This window comes from Colossoma macropomum, unplaced genomic scaffold (genome assembly GCF_904425465.1).
Source record: "Colossoma macropomum unplaced genomic scaffold, Colossoma_macropomum, whole genome shotgun sequence".
NCBI lineage: Eukaryota > Metazoa > Chordata > Actinopteri > Characiformes > Serrasalmidae > Colossoma > Colossoma macropomum.
In genome coordinates, this window is record NW_023494785.1 from 18,216,544 (window position 1) to 18,234,079 (window position 17,536).

Here is a 17,536-nt window from a genome sequence, read left to right on the forward strand (position 1 = left end):
TGTTTTTGAGTCAGTGTCATTTTTTCTGGGTTCATAGCAGTGCAAATAGGAATTGCTGTTTTTTGGTCTGATGATTTGTATGAGATAGTGACTGGAGTTATTAGCACTGTTGTTCCAGTTATCTCTTTGAATTCAGTCACATGGAAATTACAGCTCAGATCATCTGTGAATTGAAGTGATCATACTGGCGTCATCTTTGGTGTTGATACGTCAACTTCCATTCCTTCCATTTCTGTGCTCTGTGTGCTATGAGGCAGCTTGTATAAAAACAAGTAAGCACGCTAAGGCATAGCATTTGTTAGTTTGTGCCTCAATTGTCATTTTTTTCCATTAACATAAACCTCATTCAATCTTTCAGAGTCCTTCAGAGCTCTCAGCATTCAAGAACCGTTAAAGAATAGTACCATTGGGTTATATGCATTATCCATTTGAACTGTGACACTGACATTAAACCTGCAGTAACAATTAAGTGTTACTTATAAATTCCAGGGCAGGAACTCCTGTAACAGCCTCCCCAGGACTAGCTGTGAGTTTATGTTTTAGTGGTTATAGACTTTTGGTCACAATATTGTTGCTATCTGAAAAACTCTAGCAGTTAAGTGAAAGGTGGCCCACATGCCTTTTTACCACTAAATGGATACCATCAGCAGCTTTCATTGTAACACAGAATGTTTCTTATGTCCCTTCACTACTGCTTGAGTGTTCTCAGTTTTGTGCATTAGAGAAATGTGCAGGCAAGGACCATAATCATTTATAAAGATGTAAGGTTTAAGTTAGCGCTCCTGCTATCATTGCTGCAAACAGCAGACAATCAGTAAATAAGGTGATTGTCATAATCTATTCAAAACCCAAGATAATTTTTCTTTAATCTCAACCTCCTGATGTTTTCATGCAAAGAGATGTATTACAAAGTCATTGTGACTACAGTGAGCAGCATGAGTCTCTCTTTGGTAGCTAATTATCTCCAGTTTCTCCTCTGTGGTTTGGTTTTCAAGTCATAAAATTTGAATATGATTTCAGTATTAATTCCTCAATGTCCTTTTTATTATTCATAGTAATGCAATGCTCATGTTTGTTAATGAAATCCAAATATTTATGGTGTGGACCTGGTTCATAACTCAGTTTTTTTCCCTCCCTCTTGTATTTATGCAGAAGAAACAGCATATGTTGGCTGAAATTACAAAATGACAACTCATTTGTTGGCTTCTGAGGCTCAGTTTCTTTTCTGTGCTCAAGATATATCAAAGGATTAATTGATTTGTGGCAGACTTTCTGGCTGCAATCAGAGAGAGCACTAATGGAAGTGATGTCCAGCATTCACTCCTGGAGCTTTTGTGTAGAAGATGAAAACAGCTGAGATGTGTCTGAACAGAGAGTGGAGAGCAGCACTCCTTTTTCAAGGATTCCCACTGCACCCAGCATCTGCACTGCCGCTTGAATGGAAACATCTTCAGTACAAAGACTGCAAGGTCTTTGTGCACGTATGTGCATGTATGTGTGCAGACATTCATGTGTGGCTGGCTGTTAGCGTGTGTAAGGGGGCATGCAGTTTAGTGCGCGTGTACACATTTAAAGCACTAGCTGGGTAAAAAATCAACATATTTTACTCCAAATGCAGTCGTTCAGCTAAGACATGTTTGGTGTTCAGAGGTTGCTTTTTTAGTGTTTCACTAGAGCTGTAAGGCTGCTGTTGCTATCAAGGAATGGAAGCTTATACCCCACCAATTAGCATCAAGCAAATTGTGTACCAAAATCATCCCACTTTTGCTTCAGACCATGTTGGCTGGCTGAGTAATCTCAAAAATTTAAAGTTTTGGTGACTAATTAATTATACTGTGTAAGCATACTTTTGTCCTTTTTATAGTTACCAGTATGTCATGCAGTTTTAGAAACCCCAGTAGCAAGTTACTGAAATATGTGGTGTTAAGCTCAGGTGATGATGTAAAGTTAGACAAATGGCTATGGCAGAATTCGTGCGATGAACAATATTATTGTGATCCAAATTCATTCGCAAATTACTACGTTATTGTTACAGAGCCTTACTCTATAGTTGAAGGTACTGCAGCATCCAGATTTCAGAATTATTTGACTATATCTCCTAAAAACAATAGCAGAAAACTAAAAAAAAACAAAACATTTAAATGTTTTGATCAGAAAACCGTGTGTACTTTTAGTATGGTAAAGTTTGGATTTTGCTCATGCAGTTATCTGCTGCTAGATGTGCATGTGTAGCTGGATTATGGGCATGACACAAGTGGTTTCCGTGCCTCGTATCAACAATCTGATTGGTTGGCGCTCAGCTCATTTGCATAAAGTTCATCCAGCAAGAAAGAGGAGGGACAGCAGGGTGTGCATCAGCAGATTATGTGTCGGTCACATGCATATCTGCGTTATGATTCATCCTCTTTCATGTTATTCAAAATTCCAATGACAAATAAACAAATAAATATAGCATTTAGCATAACATCATGATGCACGTTCTGCTAAAAATTCAGCACCCCCAACTTTAAAATATCCCCCATTTTACATGATGGTAATATAACTGCCGTATGGTTACCAACTGCACTAACTAATATTAACCACTATGTAATAATGACTATATTCTGCCCAGATGGCATGAAATATTTTGAAAAACAAAATATTGCCAAACTCATTGGACCCTTCTTCTGGATAAGCTCATCCATTTTACTCTCTACAGGAGAGCAGATTTCATGTACCAGAGTTTCTTTATTTAATTGCATTTTCCCCTACATACTTTGCCAGACCAAAAACCAATGTTATAATCTTTCCATCTGTCACTCAAATATGTATGTATACGTAACTAAGTTAATTAGTTAGTGAGTTTCTGTAATTAAGTGCCTTCTACAGTATACATTGTTATACATTTGAACTAACCATAGATTACAATGATTATATAAAGGTAAAAGCTACATAAAGGCAAATCGAAAAAATGTGACATGAAAAAGAACAAAAGACCAATTGAATAATATCAGTTATGTATCCAAGGCTAGTGATGATGTAAGTATGCACTTTGAACAACAGTGCTAACTGGAGGGTATAAGCTTCCATTACTTGTCAGCTGCATTAGCCTTGTAGCCAGTGTGCGAAATACCCCCTGGTATTTGGGGGTCTGGTGCTGGCTGGTTACTCCAGCAGCTTTACTGGCTGCTAACTCATTCGCCATGGCGACATTGATGTTTTCAATGGCAACAAAATGTTTGGTTTCAGAATTTTTTTGGAAATACCCTGTTCTAGTTTGTTAATGTGGTCTTCCACACATTAATTCCATAATTAATTATTAGATCTTCTTTGGTCTGAGAAATGAGTAACAATTCAGTTTTTCCTCCCATATCTTGGAAAATTGGGCAAGTTTTCAGATTTACAAATATACTATGGCATATTGTAGTTTTTCAGATATGTGCTGGGAATTGTTACAGTTGTTAACAGGGTTGGGATGTAGCAATACAGGTATCGGGAATACATATTCAGAATACAGAAATTAAGTATCTGTGTTCGGTCTAGGTTACATTTTGTAAAGGCAGTTTTCAGAATACAGTTACTTTTTACATTTTAGGAGAATACTTCTCCACTAAATAAAAATAAATCTTCAAAAGAAACACTATCAGTGCTTGTTTATTAACTATTATTTTGAAATCAGCACATGGCATATAGCAAACATGCTCAATGGATGAACTCTAAAGAGAACCTCAGTTAATGGCTTCTTTACAAACATTGAAGATCCGACTAAAGCCTGAGTAGACAGACAAATCAATGTGCTGATCAGTTATTACTCTGTGTTACTGAGCTCTGCTAAAACCTGAGTAGACTGATAAATCAACATGATGAGCCAGTTGTCAATGTTAGTAAACTCCTTTGAGGGATGATCAAACTAATAATCTCCTTAGTAGTGAACATGTTTGTGAGTGATTAGCATTAGTGTTGTACTGGACACCTTCTTGGGGGATTGTGGGAGCAGCAGTGGACTGAAGCTGATGATGACAGAAAAAAAAACTTCAGGAAAAAAATTTCAGAACTTAAATGATAAACAGATTTTCCATAAACATATTACATGAAAAACTGCCAACCAGTAATAGTGAGAAACAGTGTGAATTAAATAAAAATTACAGCAGAATTTTCCGATCTGTCTTATTAATATGTATTCTATATGTATTCAAAGTGTATTCTGAATACGTTACTTTTTTATATATAGTAACAGAATACATCACTGAATACATTTAGCATAGTGCATTCAGTGTTCAGCAATCACACTGAAGCATTTATGTTTCCCTAAAAATATTCCAGACAGCATAACATAATAGGTTTATTTTCAGCGACCCAAGAATTTTGATTTAGAAACATGCAGGGGGTCCAAAAGATTAATTAGAGGGTCGTGGACCCTCTGGGACCCCCCTGTATTTTGCACGTTGCTTGTAGCTCCAGTGTAAATCAAGAAACAAACTTTGGACACCAAACATGCAGTGAACTGGAGTGAGCAGAAAATTGTGTAAATGTATTTTTTTTTTTTGGCCAAAGCATCTCCTCGAGTAATCTCCAGTAAAGTTACTTACATGTTTTCTCACACCATATGTTATCTATGAAAATGGACAAAAGACTTTCAGATGGTTGTTCTACTGTTTTAAGCTATGCCATATAGTTTTGTCCGTTTTATATGTAACAGTACTGTGTAGCTCCAGTACTGCATTTGGGGTAAGGGGAAATTTTAGTAAATTTCATTGCCTGCTGAACTGTTGCTTTAAAAGGAAATCAAATCTGCTTTCTGGCACAAGCGATTTCCATCTGTCAGTGGAATAGGTGGGTCAGACTGCCCTGCTCCTGGAGCGGCCACGCTCTCGTGCAAGCAGCCCTGCTACAGGGGAGGCATTTTCATTCCACTGCAACAGTCTGCCGCCAAACCCACTAAACTGCAGCTGCAGCCCTTACAGGTCAGAGCTTCCCGGACAAATTGCTGTGATTGTCGTCATCAATGCTTCAATTTTTCCCCTCTATTACAAGTGAACGGCCGCTGCACGGCGTGAAGGAGGGGTGGGCGCCAGCGCTCTGAAACGTGCTCATATCTTTGGCGAGTGACAGGCTCTAGGTGACTGATCTCCATGGAGACGCTTTGTTACAGTGTGCTGTGTGTTTGGAGGCAGGAGCTGGGAGCAGGGTTATTGAGCTGATAACGAGGTAATCCCACTCCTCTCCCAGCCTCCACAGCCACGGCTCTCTTTTTAACTTGCTCTGCCTGTCTGACTGTGCTTTCAGCCCGGATTGTCTTTAATAAACTGGAGAGTGGATGCCTCTCTGCCTTTTCAAGGGCCTCCTTCCCATAATGTGAAGTTTAAGTGGTCAAAGGTCAAGCTCAAATCAAAATAGAATACTCACCACCTCCATAGCACCCAAAATGAAACGGGCTCAATGGAGGCTAGTAATCTCAGTCTTCTCCAGCAACTCTTCTGTATTTCTCTGCTTGCCTTGGCTTTACGATAATATTACCAAACACTATTTCAGGGTGTATCAAATATCGCTTATATGTCACCGTTGTTTGGTAAATCTGAGCAGTAAATGTCAGGGTGCTTAACTTTATTTGCCCTCTAAAACTTGGCAATATTTTCTGCTCTTGTGTAGGTGGTCTGTACTTAGTCCCTAACTGTGTGGTGCTTTTGGGGAAGCCTAATGCCCCAGAGATTTATATCTGGCGGAAATTTGTCCTAGGGGAGAGCACATCCTCCGAGTTTAATATCCTCCCATGAAATCAGTTTTCTCTCCCTTAGTGTCCCTAGATACCTTTTGTTAGGGCCGGCACATTCCGTCTTGTTGGCATCTCCTCCTCATCGCTGCCACAAATAAGTCATGGTCATTTGCTAAAACCAGGTTTAGATGTAATTAAAAAGGTGAGCGTAAGGGTATGAAGCACAAATGCGAACCGAACCTTATTTCCCTCATCTTTGCACTGATTTCTACAGCTACTAGGCACATAATGGCACACGCCTGTGTTTAACAGGGTTAACAAATCCGGATAAGTGAGACAGTGCGCTGAAATGTTGACCCAGTGTCTTCACTTAGCTGGAAAAATGTGCTCTGTGTATTAGACATACTCTTCATTACCTGCAATTTGTTTGCACTTTATATCGAAGCCTTTTTATATCTGTGATTACCTAAAACCAGGAGGTGATATTAAGAAGCAGGTCCTCCACAGCATGTTTTATAGTTGGCTTATAGTGTGTCAGAGTGAGAAAAATGAAAATGGCGCAGCGTAATCCAGCCGTAGAACAGGGGCTCTTAGCTAATACCTTCTCTATGATGTTTTTTATTGTTTTAATAACGCCAGCATGCTGGTGGATTTGGTCTGATCTTGTAAATTATAAATATTGATTTTGTGACTTAAAAGAAGGAGAAGGACAATGCAGTTACTTTTTAAGGTCAAGGTAATAGCTTTCAGACCCATTTTGTAACATGGCAAAACAAGACAAGAGGGATGATCATTTGTGCACACATCAGAATGGACCTTTTTTAAGTCTGCTGTGTAACATAAAGTGCATCTGTGGTTAGAATCTCTGAATTGTTCCAACCTCTCTCTCTATCCCCTCCTCTCTTTCTCTTTCTCTGCCATAGATTATCATTTCCAGCATAATGTGCAGCTACAACAAAGCTGATTGGACTGAGCTTGCCAAAATGGCAGAGGTGAGTCTTTGTTATGCTAATTTACCAACATGCACAGTTGTGAAATTATACCCCCCTTCCTCACTGATAATTTGGCTCTTTTGATAACACTGCCTGCATAACCATTGCTTGGGGAGTGAAGAGAAAAGTGTGATGTACCACACCTTTCCAAACTGCAAAAGCAACATTCACTGTTATTGCATAAACACCCCAAATATTGAATCGGTGGCAATTAATCTTGGATCTGAAGCGTGCTACATTTAGGCAAATGTTTATAAGGCCCAACTGGTTTGTTGCTGCCAAGAGGCTGAGAGGGATGAGACAGATGCCAGAGAAGGAGTGAGACAGTGACGGAGGAGAGCAGAGAGGGGGAGGAGAGGACGTCTTCAGGCCAGACTTCTTCAGGCTCCTCCATCTGTGAACACGAGCGCTCCAGCCCCTGTCCTTTCCCATTGTCAGTCAAACCTAGCCCCAGCAGACCCACTCTGGAACACGCACATGCACACATAAATGCACACGCGCACGCACATACTCACGCCGCAAATATTTATGTATATATCACACTTTTAAACACTGAGCTGATATTTTGAATGGGAATAGAGAGAGGCAGTTTGGTGGCCTCTGGATTAATCAGAGTTGACTCTCATATCTCAGGTGCTTAATTGTGCACAGAAAATGTCAGAAAGTAAACAGGTCCACATGTCAATGTGTTAATTCTGCTATCGATTTCATTGACGCTCTCGCTCTCTGTTATACCTCATTAAACCGGACCTGTCAAGCTCACCCAAAACCCCCTCTTCCCCTCCGAAAAAGATGGACATCTGGTAGTGCCCCCCCACTCCTCCTCTAGCTTTCTATTTTACTGTCATTACGTATTTGCCTGGCAGCCCCCTTAGCCAGGTTCAGGTACCGTTTGCATATTGTATATTCATAAAGCAGCCCACACGCTGATCTAAGCCCGGGTGAGTACATTGCTTTAGGGTAGACGGCAGTGTCACTCTGGCTTTCAGGAGCTTACCTCCATCACCCAGCTGCGTAGCAGCTACGTACTCTAACCCGGCTCTACAGAAGAAGTACCCTACAGGCAGGTATAGTTTGAGCCCAGGTCTTCTTCGCATTCAGACTGCCATGCCTTAGGGTGGGCAGGAAGAGGCAGGATAGCTATACTGCTGGAGATGGAAGGAGTGGAGGAAAAAGGAAAAGAGGAGATCAGATTGTTCCATTCTTGGTAGCCTCTCTGTCAGTCACTGACCCTTCTTGGCGGTCCGAATTCCTCATCATCCTCGCATCCAAAGCACGTTGTTTAGTTACCTCTGCTGGCAAATATAAAATAAAAGCCCGGTTACCATGGCAACTCCAGTTTCAAGGAGAATCACCCATTCATTCACTTTGAAATCTGTAAGGGAACACTTAACACTGTTCCTTGCCTAAGGACACAACTTAAAAGTTTTTTTTGACCCCCCCATGCCTCTTTTCCCATCATTAAAGTGTCAGCCTGAAGTAAACCATTTTCTGCTTTCAGCTGCCACCTCACTTCTGCTGCCCTGCCCCCATGCACGCACAAATCTCTGCCTTTGAGAGTAATATTGCATCATAACCATGAGCCAGAGACCATAATTCATAAATGTCAAACTCTCTCCATGATCTATTCCCATTTTATTCCATTTAAAGTTGTGAAATGATAAAAAAGGAATACGGGGCTCCTAAAACTAGTTGCCTAAAAGTAATGCTGATAATCAGCTGGTGGATATGAAGTGTTTGTGAAAGGCCTAGCCCTAGCACCATCATGAATATGTGAGGTTGAGCTAATGAAAGTCTTGACGCTTGTCACTCAAAAGGCTGCGTACCAGCCTGCAGACTTGCACAGCGCAGGGTTTCCTCTGCTTCAAAATGAGCATTCGAGTCATAGCCGACTGCCTCCCGGCTTCTGTTACATTTCTCTGTCTGTCTCTCTGTCCTGCAGCATCTCCCGTGCCTGTTCTTCCAACTGTAGAGTAAGCGTGTCTGTGTTTTTTTACCCCACTTTTGCTATCATGCTCCCAAAACCCCCCCGAGATCAAACCATCCTTGATGTTCCAAAGTGTATGACAGGGATAGGTAATGTTTTCCTTATCAAGTTGGGAGCTGATAGCCCATGTCAAAGGCAGTGTCAGCTCTGATAAAGATCTGCTCCAGGCCTGTGGCTTTTTTTGTGGAGCGTATCCTTAAGACTCGTCTCCAGCGGTCTGCTCCTTGAAGCAACTACGAGAAGGATTAAACGAGAAATGGTGCTTTTTTTTAAGCCTGTGATGTTCAAGATGCGCACATGAATATTGAAGCCTTCATGATCACATTTCCACTTAGGCTTCATGCATGCTTATGGCTTTTGTAATAAAGCGCACTTCTGCATACATTGCATTTTAATGAATGAGTTTAGAAGCCAATTTGGAAACAACAGTTTAGACACGTGTTGGTTAATGATGCTCATTTTGATGCTTGCTTCTAATTTATCTTATAATGATCATTAAAGGGTATTTAGGTCTTTAGGTGTTGTACCTTTATAAGCAAGCTTCTGTTCTTTTTTTTCCTGCCTTTTCCCTCATCTACTAATGAATGTTTGGGAGAACTGTGGATAAATATTAATGCGCACGCTGGGCTGTATTTCCCTATGCTTACGGTGGGCTTCATGGGTTGTGCATTTACAATTCATGCAGCATATGAGGAGTATATATCATCATCCACAGGGCATGCCTGTGCTGAAATGTGGGTTACAGTGGTATGTTTACATTTGGGTTTGTGCGCGTGTCTATGGGATTAGGATAAGAGGTGTGGAACTGTGGCACTAAGCCTCTTGTTCTTTTTTCTGCTCTCTGTCTGTCCCTTCTCTCTCTCTCTCTCTCTCTCTCTCTCTCTCTATGTCTCCTTTTCTGTGTTCCTACCTTTTCTTTTCTGTCCTCCCCTGAGGAGTGGTTTTAAGGATGAAGTGAGGGTAGGAGGCTCTTCTTTTTGCAGGCAGAACCCAAACTAACCCAGCTCGCTCGCTCCCCTTGCTTGGTTTTGTTTTGCTTTGCTATATTTTGGACTTGTTTCTTCTTTCCCTTTTCTGCTAAGCCTGCAATATCAAATAGCCTGCTTGCTGTCTTCCCTCTCAAAGCTGCTTATTGTGATCTGCAATGATAGCGCTTAATTCATTGTGTGTGTGGTCCTTTGTTGTGGAGGAAGGAGGAAAGGAGGAGGCAGCCAGCCTCCTCCTATAAAGGGCTTAAAGGAAGCCGGGTGAAATTAAACATTATTGATAATTGGCTTTGGGATCACGGCACATTGTGTCCATTTTGTACCTGCATTTGGCCCTAATTGACCATGAAATCTGGAGCCTAATCCGGGGCTGCCACGGCTTCCTCCTCTCCCCGGCTGACTATGATAAATGGCTTCATCCTGCCACTTGCTCCTCTGCACTTTGTAAGGCTAAAATACTTATTCTTCTTTTCTCCCTCTAATGGCTGTCAGTCTGCGGCAAATCATAAATCTACAGCTGGAGTCACTCTGGCAGGTTTGTAGAGCTTTTTGTAATTGTTTAAATCCCCCATGTGATGTGGTTTAAAGCCCCCATGGATATGTAATTGCCTGTCAAACGCCTTTCCTGCTCAGCCGCTTTCTACGCCCCACTCCACCAGTCTACATACAGTGCGGCGTCTCCCGCGCATCCATGTGGAACAGTTATGATTTGTCTGATCTATTTTAGGCCTAATGTTTCAGTCACCGTTGTTTGGTGTCTCTCATCGGCACGCGCGCCTCTTCTTGAAAAGAGGCTTTGTGCTTTCTGTTTTCCTGAGCAGCTGTAAGCTTTTTGGACATGGCGTGATTAATAAACTGAATCACTAGATTGTTGTTTTCCAAACCACAAGTGTTTTGCATGATTCATATTGCAATGGGCAGACTCGCATATGGATTCAGATCAAAGCTCCATAGTTTTATTTGTAAAAAAAAAAAAAAAGCAAGAATGCATTGAGTGTGTTGAAATAACTTCTTGCATAAATGTGCCCCTTGAACAGGCTTCTGGAGCTGATGCCCTGGAGCTGAATTTATCCTGCCCTCATGGAATGGGCGAGAGGGGCATGGGACTGGCCTGCGGGCAGGTAAGGCCAGCACACCTCACTCTACACCTCATACATACCAAGAGTCAGCCTGGAGGAGTTTGCACTTTCTCACTAAGAGCCAGGCTAGTCAGTTAGTATGTGCAGCCAGACTACTGATCTAATCGTATATACACCGAGCCCAACCGTTACCCAGGCTTGTGCTGAATCCAAGTACAGATGTTGCTAAAAATACACATATATTCTCTATATGCTTATCTATAACCTCTGAATGCTATGAATACCTTTCTAGAGACTGATTTAAATTGGTGAACGTGCCAATTTTCTCTTCTAGAAATACCATATTTCATTATAAAAGAGAGTATTTCTTATTGATGAAGATGGAAAATGTTCATCTTTGAGGATTTTGTACAAATGCTGAATACCAGTGTCAAAACATAGTTCCTTTTAGTTAGAAATTCATGGAGAAGCTGTAGTCATGTCTGAGATGAAATGCATCCCTCTGTGTATGACTCTGAATGAAATGAAACCTATTGTCTCAGCTGTGAACAGACAGGTATTGTAGGGAGATCAAGCACCGCAAACACCTATTATTAATGTGTCTCTACTCCAGTGGAGCATTGATTTTGCATTTGGTTCTTAATGATACACCTTTTCCATAGCATTAACGGAATTTAATAATCCATAAATGATTTCTTTTGCGGTTTGTAAACAGTTTTCTTTCATATGAGAAATGCCATTCACTAGGATTAATGTAGCGTTTGTCTGTTGAGGATTAGGAGCAACTTTTTTTTTCTTTTGCAAGCGCATGATGCGTATTACACAGGAACAAAATACATCCTTGTTTATGACTTCAATTACAGCCCCAGTCAATGTTAAAAGCGCAAAAACATCTTGATTCTAGATGTACTTATGATAGTGTATAGAAGCGCATTGTTTTTCCTCTGAGGGCTTCATATGTAGATGGAATATCACATGCCATGTTTTGGATTACCTCTGCACAGTTGCAAACCGCTAAATCTGAGCGTTGGTTTATTTGTCTGCTTGTGCATTGGAAATTGTGCTTTCTCCCTCTAAACGCATTTGACACAGCTTGTCACCGAGTCTGTAGTGGTCAACTAAATGACATGAAAACCTGCTCTGGCAGCCACACACCGTGTCAGATCACTAAAACAACAAAGTCATAAAATGCAAAGCAGCGCTCCCGAGTAAAAAGATGAAAGCCCGTTTGAAGCATCAGCGTCGGCCCTCACCGCCGAGGAGCTTCCATCACTCAGCAGCCACGCTTTCACATCTCAGTGTGTGGATTTTGCCTTTCCAGAGTCGGCCTTTCAGACAAAGACTGCAGCTCTGCCGTTCACATCCAGCTGAATGACTACGATCTGAAACAAAGTTTGTCTAGCCAAAGCTGTGGCCTCTTTGCTCCACACTGGAGAGTACTGTGGTCGAGTGCAATGTAGTTTTTGAACTTGCAATATAGTAAGACTTCAAGATCCCAATTTGTGCGTAGACAAATTCATATTAATTGTGTTTGTCCTTATCACACTATCACACAACCAGTTATTGAGAACTGCATGTGATTCTACCATCCACTAAACAACATTGTCAAATGCTCAACAGACTTGGAGAACACCAATCACACGGTTTTGCAATTATCTAGACACTTGACTGAATTAGAGATGTCACAATACCAGAATTTTGATAATTTTGGACTTTTTATATGTGTATTTTTGGATCATAACACTTTTTCTAACACGTCATTAATTGTCAGGCTGTGTGGAATGTGACCTGTTTGAGGTCCTTCACATTGGTCTTTCAGGTTCATCGCTTAATTTAAAGAGTTACCAAAGGGTCAATGCCATTGCCTGCAAATGTTTTTTGCAGATTTGCATCTATTCTCAAAAGCAGAGTACATTGACAAAAAGCAGTTTAACCTAAAAAAGTTACTTCATGTGGTAACAAGCAATTTAATTTTTTTTTATTCAGGTCAAATAAATACTTGAATGACACAACACAAACCAAAAACACTTCAGATCAGTTTCTGCCCTGTTCCCCTTTTCACAATGTATTTGGATATGTGAGATCTGCTTTGCTTCTTGATTAGTATTATTTGGTGGTGGAATCACTGCAGCAGAATATTTAGGCATTGTCATTGTTTTCCTCTTGCATTGGCGAGATTTCTTCTGCATACAGTTAGACAGGAATGTGGAACTATGGTAGTATCGATACCATAGAGTATTACTGTTAGTTATTTAAAAAAGTAGTTAGCTAGAGGTGGGCGATATGGAAAAAAATATTATGTCATAATGCTTAAATCAGTTTTCACAATACATGACGTTTTATGAAATTTTATCACAAAGATTTAGAAGATTTAAAACTGCTATGAAAAACTGGGATTTTTATTTATACCTTTAAAATCCCAGACTTATTACAAACTAAGTCTTATTACTCAGTAATTACATGGACCGGTTATTCTTAGGTTATAGGAGTGTGTAGTAAAACTTTGGACCCACTAGTGGGCCTGGCCATTTAAGGGGTTTAAATTTATTATTATCTCTTTGTAACGTGATGTGCAGTTGTTAAGTGTTCTTTAAGTATGGACGATATCCACGTTAAACTCAGAAAAATATATTGTTTATCAGGATGACAAAATTTATCACAATAATGATAAAATATCATCATATATTGCTCACAATTAGTTGTTGCATTTGTTATGGTATTGACTTCACATCAAAGTACCAGCTCTTCTGTCATCTCTAGACTGAATTTGTCTGCTACTCTGTGAAGGAGGGGGATGGTTGATGTAGTTGTACGGTAAACTAGGTTAGGCTACGTTTTCATGAAATTTATTTCAATTTTTTAAGGAAAAAAAATAAAATGTTTGTAAATTCCAGCAAAATGCTGGCAGCTTGTTTCTATTACATTAATTTACGACTTTAATGAGTTATAAAAGTGCTTAAAACTGCGGTTGCATAAATTTTCCTTCAAATAAAAAAAGTTGTGCTTACATCTAGAATTTCACTTGTATTGCAAGTTCTGCATATTTTCTTTTGGTTGGTTTAATTAGCCTTTTCCATAGCCCACTGTTCAGTGTGACAAAAGTTTAGTGAACACGCAGAAAACTATGATTCTTACGTTTCCACCCATCACCACAGTCAACAACATTCTGCTCACAGGATGCAAGAAATTGTCCTTTTAATGTGTTATAGGCCATATTTAAGACAAAGACTGCACATGTGAATCAGCAAGGCTTGCACAAGGAATAAAGATCCCTTCCCTGCTGTGGTTTGCTTTATTGTTTTGTCGAACGAGAGGTGATGAAAATCTTGTCACATTAAATTTATGCGTAATTCCTGTCAAAAACCTTTCTGTCGCTGAGGTCGAACAAAATAAAAGTTGATATTTATAAAATATTACACATAATTGCCGTTTCCATTGCCTGTAACATTTTCCACATAAAATCCTTTGGATGGAAGTCTGCCCATAAAGCAGTACATCTCAGCCTAATGGTTCTGTTTTATCAAGTCTTGGAATGGTCTACCATGATGAATAAGATGTACAGGTGGTATAAGTAATGAAGGCGTTTGAAAGACAAACATATCCCACTGTATATTACCATACATCTTAGCTCTTATCTGGCACAGATAGATGAACAGAACACATGCTTCTCCTTCTTGATTTTCTGATTATGACTCTCCATTCTTACAGAGAGAGCTGTTTTCCACTGCATTGGCTGTAAATTCAAAGAGTTATATCCGTTTGCTGTAGATTTTCAGCTCTAAGACAAAAAGCTAATCAAAGCTGCAGGGCCGCAGGCAGGTAACCTCCGTGTGAACTAAAGAGAGGCAATATCATTTAATCACACTGTTTGGCACTTCCCTTCCTAGCCAGGGAAAAACATTATTTCTGACTACAACGAAAGAGAGGGAGATTTGATTTTAATGGCGTATTAATATGCAATTTCACCCACTCATTTTGTTTAGCTTTCACAGTATAATGCTCATTCTTTTTGCAGAGCTGTTTAACGTTTAACTGCCATCAGATTAGAGATAGTTTTTGTTTACTTATGATAGACATAAATATGTGTAATGATTTCATTATCTTGTTTACTGTTGATCAATGGGATTGGCGCTTCCGCGCTCTAATCAGGAGCCATTCAGCTTCTAAGCCGTTTTTAGTACTCAGAGCCCTTTGAACAGAAACCCTACAAGGCAGTCCCACTAAATGTACTTGCATGTGCTATCACTGTTTATTCATTTTTGGCCATGTATTACTTTTCAACAGTTCTTGATTAAACGTTTTTTTTTCCTTCTCGTTTGACATAAGCACAGTTGTTATTATCGCAGGTTGAGGAGGCACATAAAACGGCTCAGTACTTGTGACAGATAAAGATCTCTCGAGTGTGAGGAGCCTTTATTTCATAGCTCTTACTCAGGTTTGACTCAGCATCCACTGGGAACTCATATTTTCCCCAGCCTTCAATACGGCTCCTCGGATTCACAAATTAAAAGCGGCGCAGGCTCCCACAGCTATTTTCAGCCCGCCAAACAGGGCCTGGTGGCACGCCACTTCCATCATCCCTCCTGCGAGACTTGCCGGCTCTTAACAAGAGCGCCCACCTCCCGTGACCTTGCACGATAAAATTAAAATTTCAGGTGTAAAGCCGCTATCCCTCCTCCACCCTTCCCTCTTCCTCTGGCTCCCTATCTCTTCGCAGCCCCCCCACCCCTCCTGTCCCTGCCTGAGGGTGGTAAAGACCCCTTCTCCCCTCTCTCTCTCTTTCTCTCTCACTCTCCCCCTTTCCTCTCTCCCTTTCTGCCTCTCCCCCCTCTTTTCCTCGCTCTAACGCCCCCGCCACCCCCCTCCCCCATTGTGCCGAAATGAATCCCACGCCGGGCTCCACCTGCCCCGCGGTGACAGCACGTGGGGAGAGGGAAAATAAATAAAGAATTCTCCGTGGAGCCACCCTGGCCCTCCTTTAATTTCATACTAGACCTCCCCTTCGCTATGCCGCCTCCCCTCCTGATCAGTGCTGCTGGAGTCAGTATGCAATTCGCTCGGCCCTTATTGCTGCTCGCTGGTCAATTTTCTTTGCTGCATGCTCTTCAGTGGGGCTGAAAGCTCTCCATGTCTGATCAGTGCTTCCGTGTTCCTGCAAGGCACGCTGCCTCTTTACCATAGTCTCAGCCTCAGACAGAGTTACACGGACTGCCTGAAGTGTATTATATGCTATTGCTGTATTCAGTCTTCATCAACTCATAAAGTTGGAAAATTCTCACATCACAACTCACATCCATTAGCAGGTGTTTGCATTACGGTGGTCATCAGCAACTGGTATATTTATTATTCACAATACCTGTATCTGCTAGGATGGACCAACGCTGGCTTGGTCTACCGTGTTCACACTGTATCAGCAGATGTAATGGTGGCACTTCCAAACTCAAATTTGGATAGTATAGATAATGACTGAGTTTATCTCCTTTTTTATTGAAAACTTAAATCTGTACAACTTGCTTACAGTAAACTTGAAAATACACAAATTTATGAAATTATGAAAACTGTTCAAACACACCATCAGGTGGCTATGGCTAAGATCTCATTGACAATCTTCACTTCAGTGCTCTGTTTTCAGTCTGACAGGAAACTGTTGTTTATCAAGCTAAATTGTATACCATCTTTTTCTTACATGTGGTTCTGTTTCTGTTGTAGCACTGTTTTGACAACCGCCTGCCTCCACTCATTTTATTTGGTTGCTCATGTTGCACATCAGTTAAATGATGCTTACCATTTACAACTGCCTGGCCAACCTGTCGGAGAAGATTTTCTATCTTTTTATCTATCGATTAAGTTATTTCACCTTCATTGTGAGGTAAAATTCATAATTCATGGCCTGTTCCAATACATGTACATAGCACGCTTTTAAACCCAACACCCTCAAAGACTCTTGCCCATAGGGTTGACATCACCAAAGTTCTTGCTTGGAGGAGGACCGCAGGGTTTGGGGTGCCATTTGTGACAGGGCGCTCTCCAAAACCATGCTTCTTCTGCCTTAGGCCACTAAAGGCGGGTCCCGCCCAAGCTTCTCATGCCAGTAAAGGGTCGCAGTCTCCCTGCCAAAAATGTAAGCCAGCCACACAGGTGCTCCGGCCGTTCAGCCAAGCGTGTAATGCTGCGTGTAGCGGACTGCTCAGAGGAGAGGGAGGCGACTCCCTGGCCCACAGACAGAGGCTCGCCCCCATCTGGCCTGTAATAAGCTGTCACAGGCAGGCCTCAGAGGGAGCGCAGGCCCACTGCGAGAGCAGAGTTCTTACAAGCAGCATCTGTTTGGTGGCTGGTGCCTGGCTGCGGGCCACGACCCCGTCGCTCCTGCTGGAGCAGGCATAATGCAATTTTCCATGACCCTCTGGGAGGAAGGCCAGTCTCGCTTCCTGTGCGGCTGTGTTCTTGTTGTTCCTCTTAAAGACTAACACCATTCTGCTCATAAAAAGGCATGCCCTCGGGATGCTAGACTGCACTGGGACCAGGCACATGCTGGTCACTCCACAAACCTTGTCAGGCTGCTATAACCTCATATTATGGAGAAATAACTCCTCTGTAACTGTTTTAGGACGTTACATCTACCAATATGTCTAGACTGCTGTAATTTCTCAGTGGCTGCGGTATTATTTCCTTTCGTTCTGTTAGTACCTCATCACTGTTATCAGGTACGTTGGTCAACGTTCATTTTTAAGTGGATTTTTTGTCAAAGAACAGAAGGTTTGTGATTTGTGCCACTCTGTGCCTTGCTGCCTTCTGTAAAA

The 17,536-nt window shown here is 41.3% G+C and overlaps 1 protein-coding gene across 1 annotated transcript in view; it reads left to right on the forward strand.

Moving 5' to 3' along the window:
* The window catches only part of dpyda.1 (dihydropyrimidine dehydrogenase a, tandem duplicate 1), a 150,967-nt gene that overhangs the window by 95,102 nt on the left and 38,329 nt on the right, over positions 1-17,536 (forward strand). The window contains exons 15-16 of the mRNA XM_036585678.1: positions 6,616-6,684; positions 10,695-10,778. Of these exons, the coding sequence (XP_036441571.1) occupies positions 6,616-6,684; positions 10,695-10,778 (153 nt within the window). The remainder of the gene's footprint in view (positions 1-6,615; positions 6,685-10,694; positions 10,779-17,536) is intronic.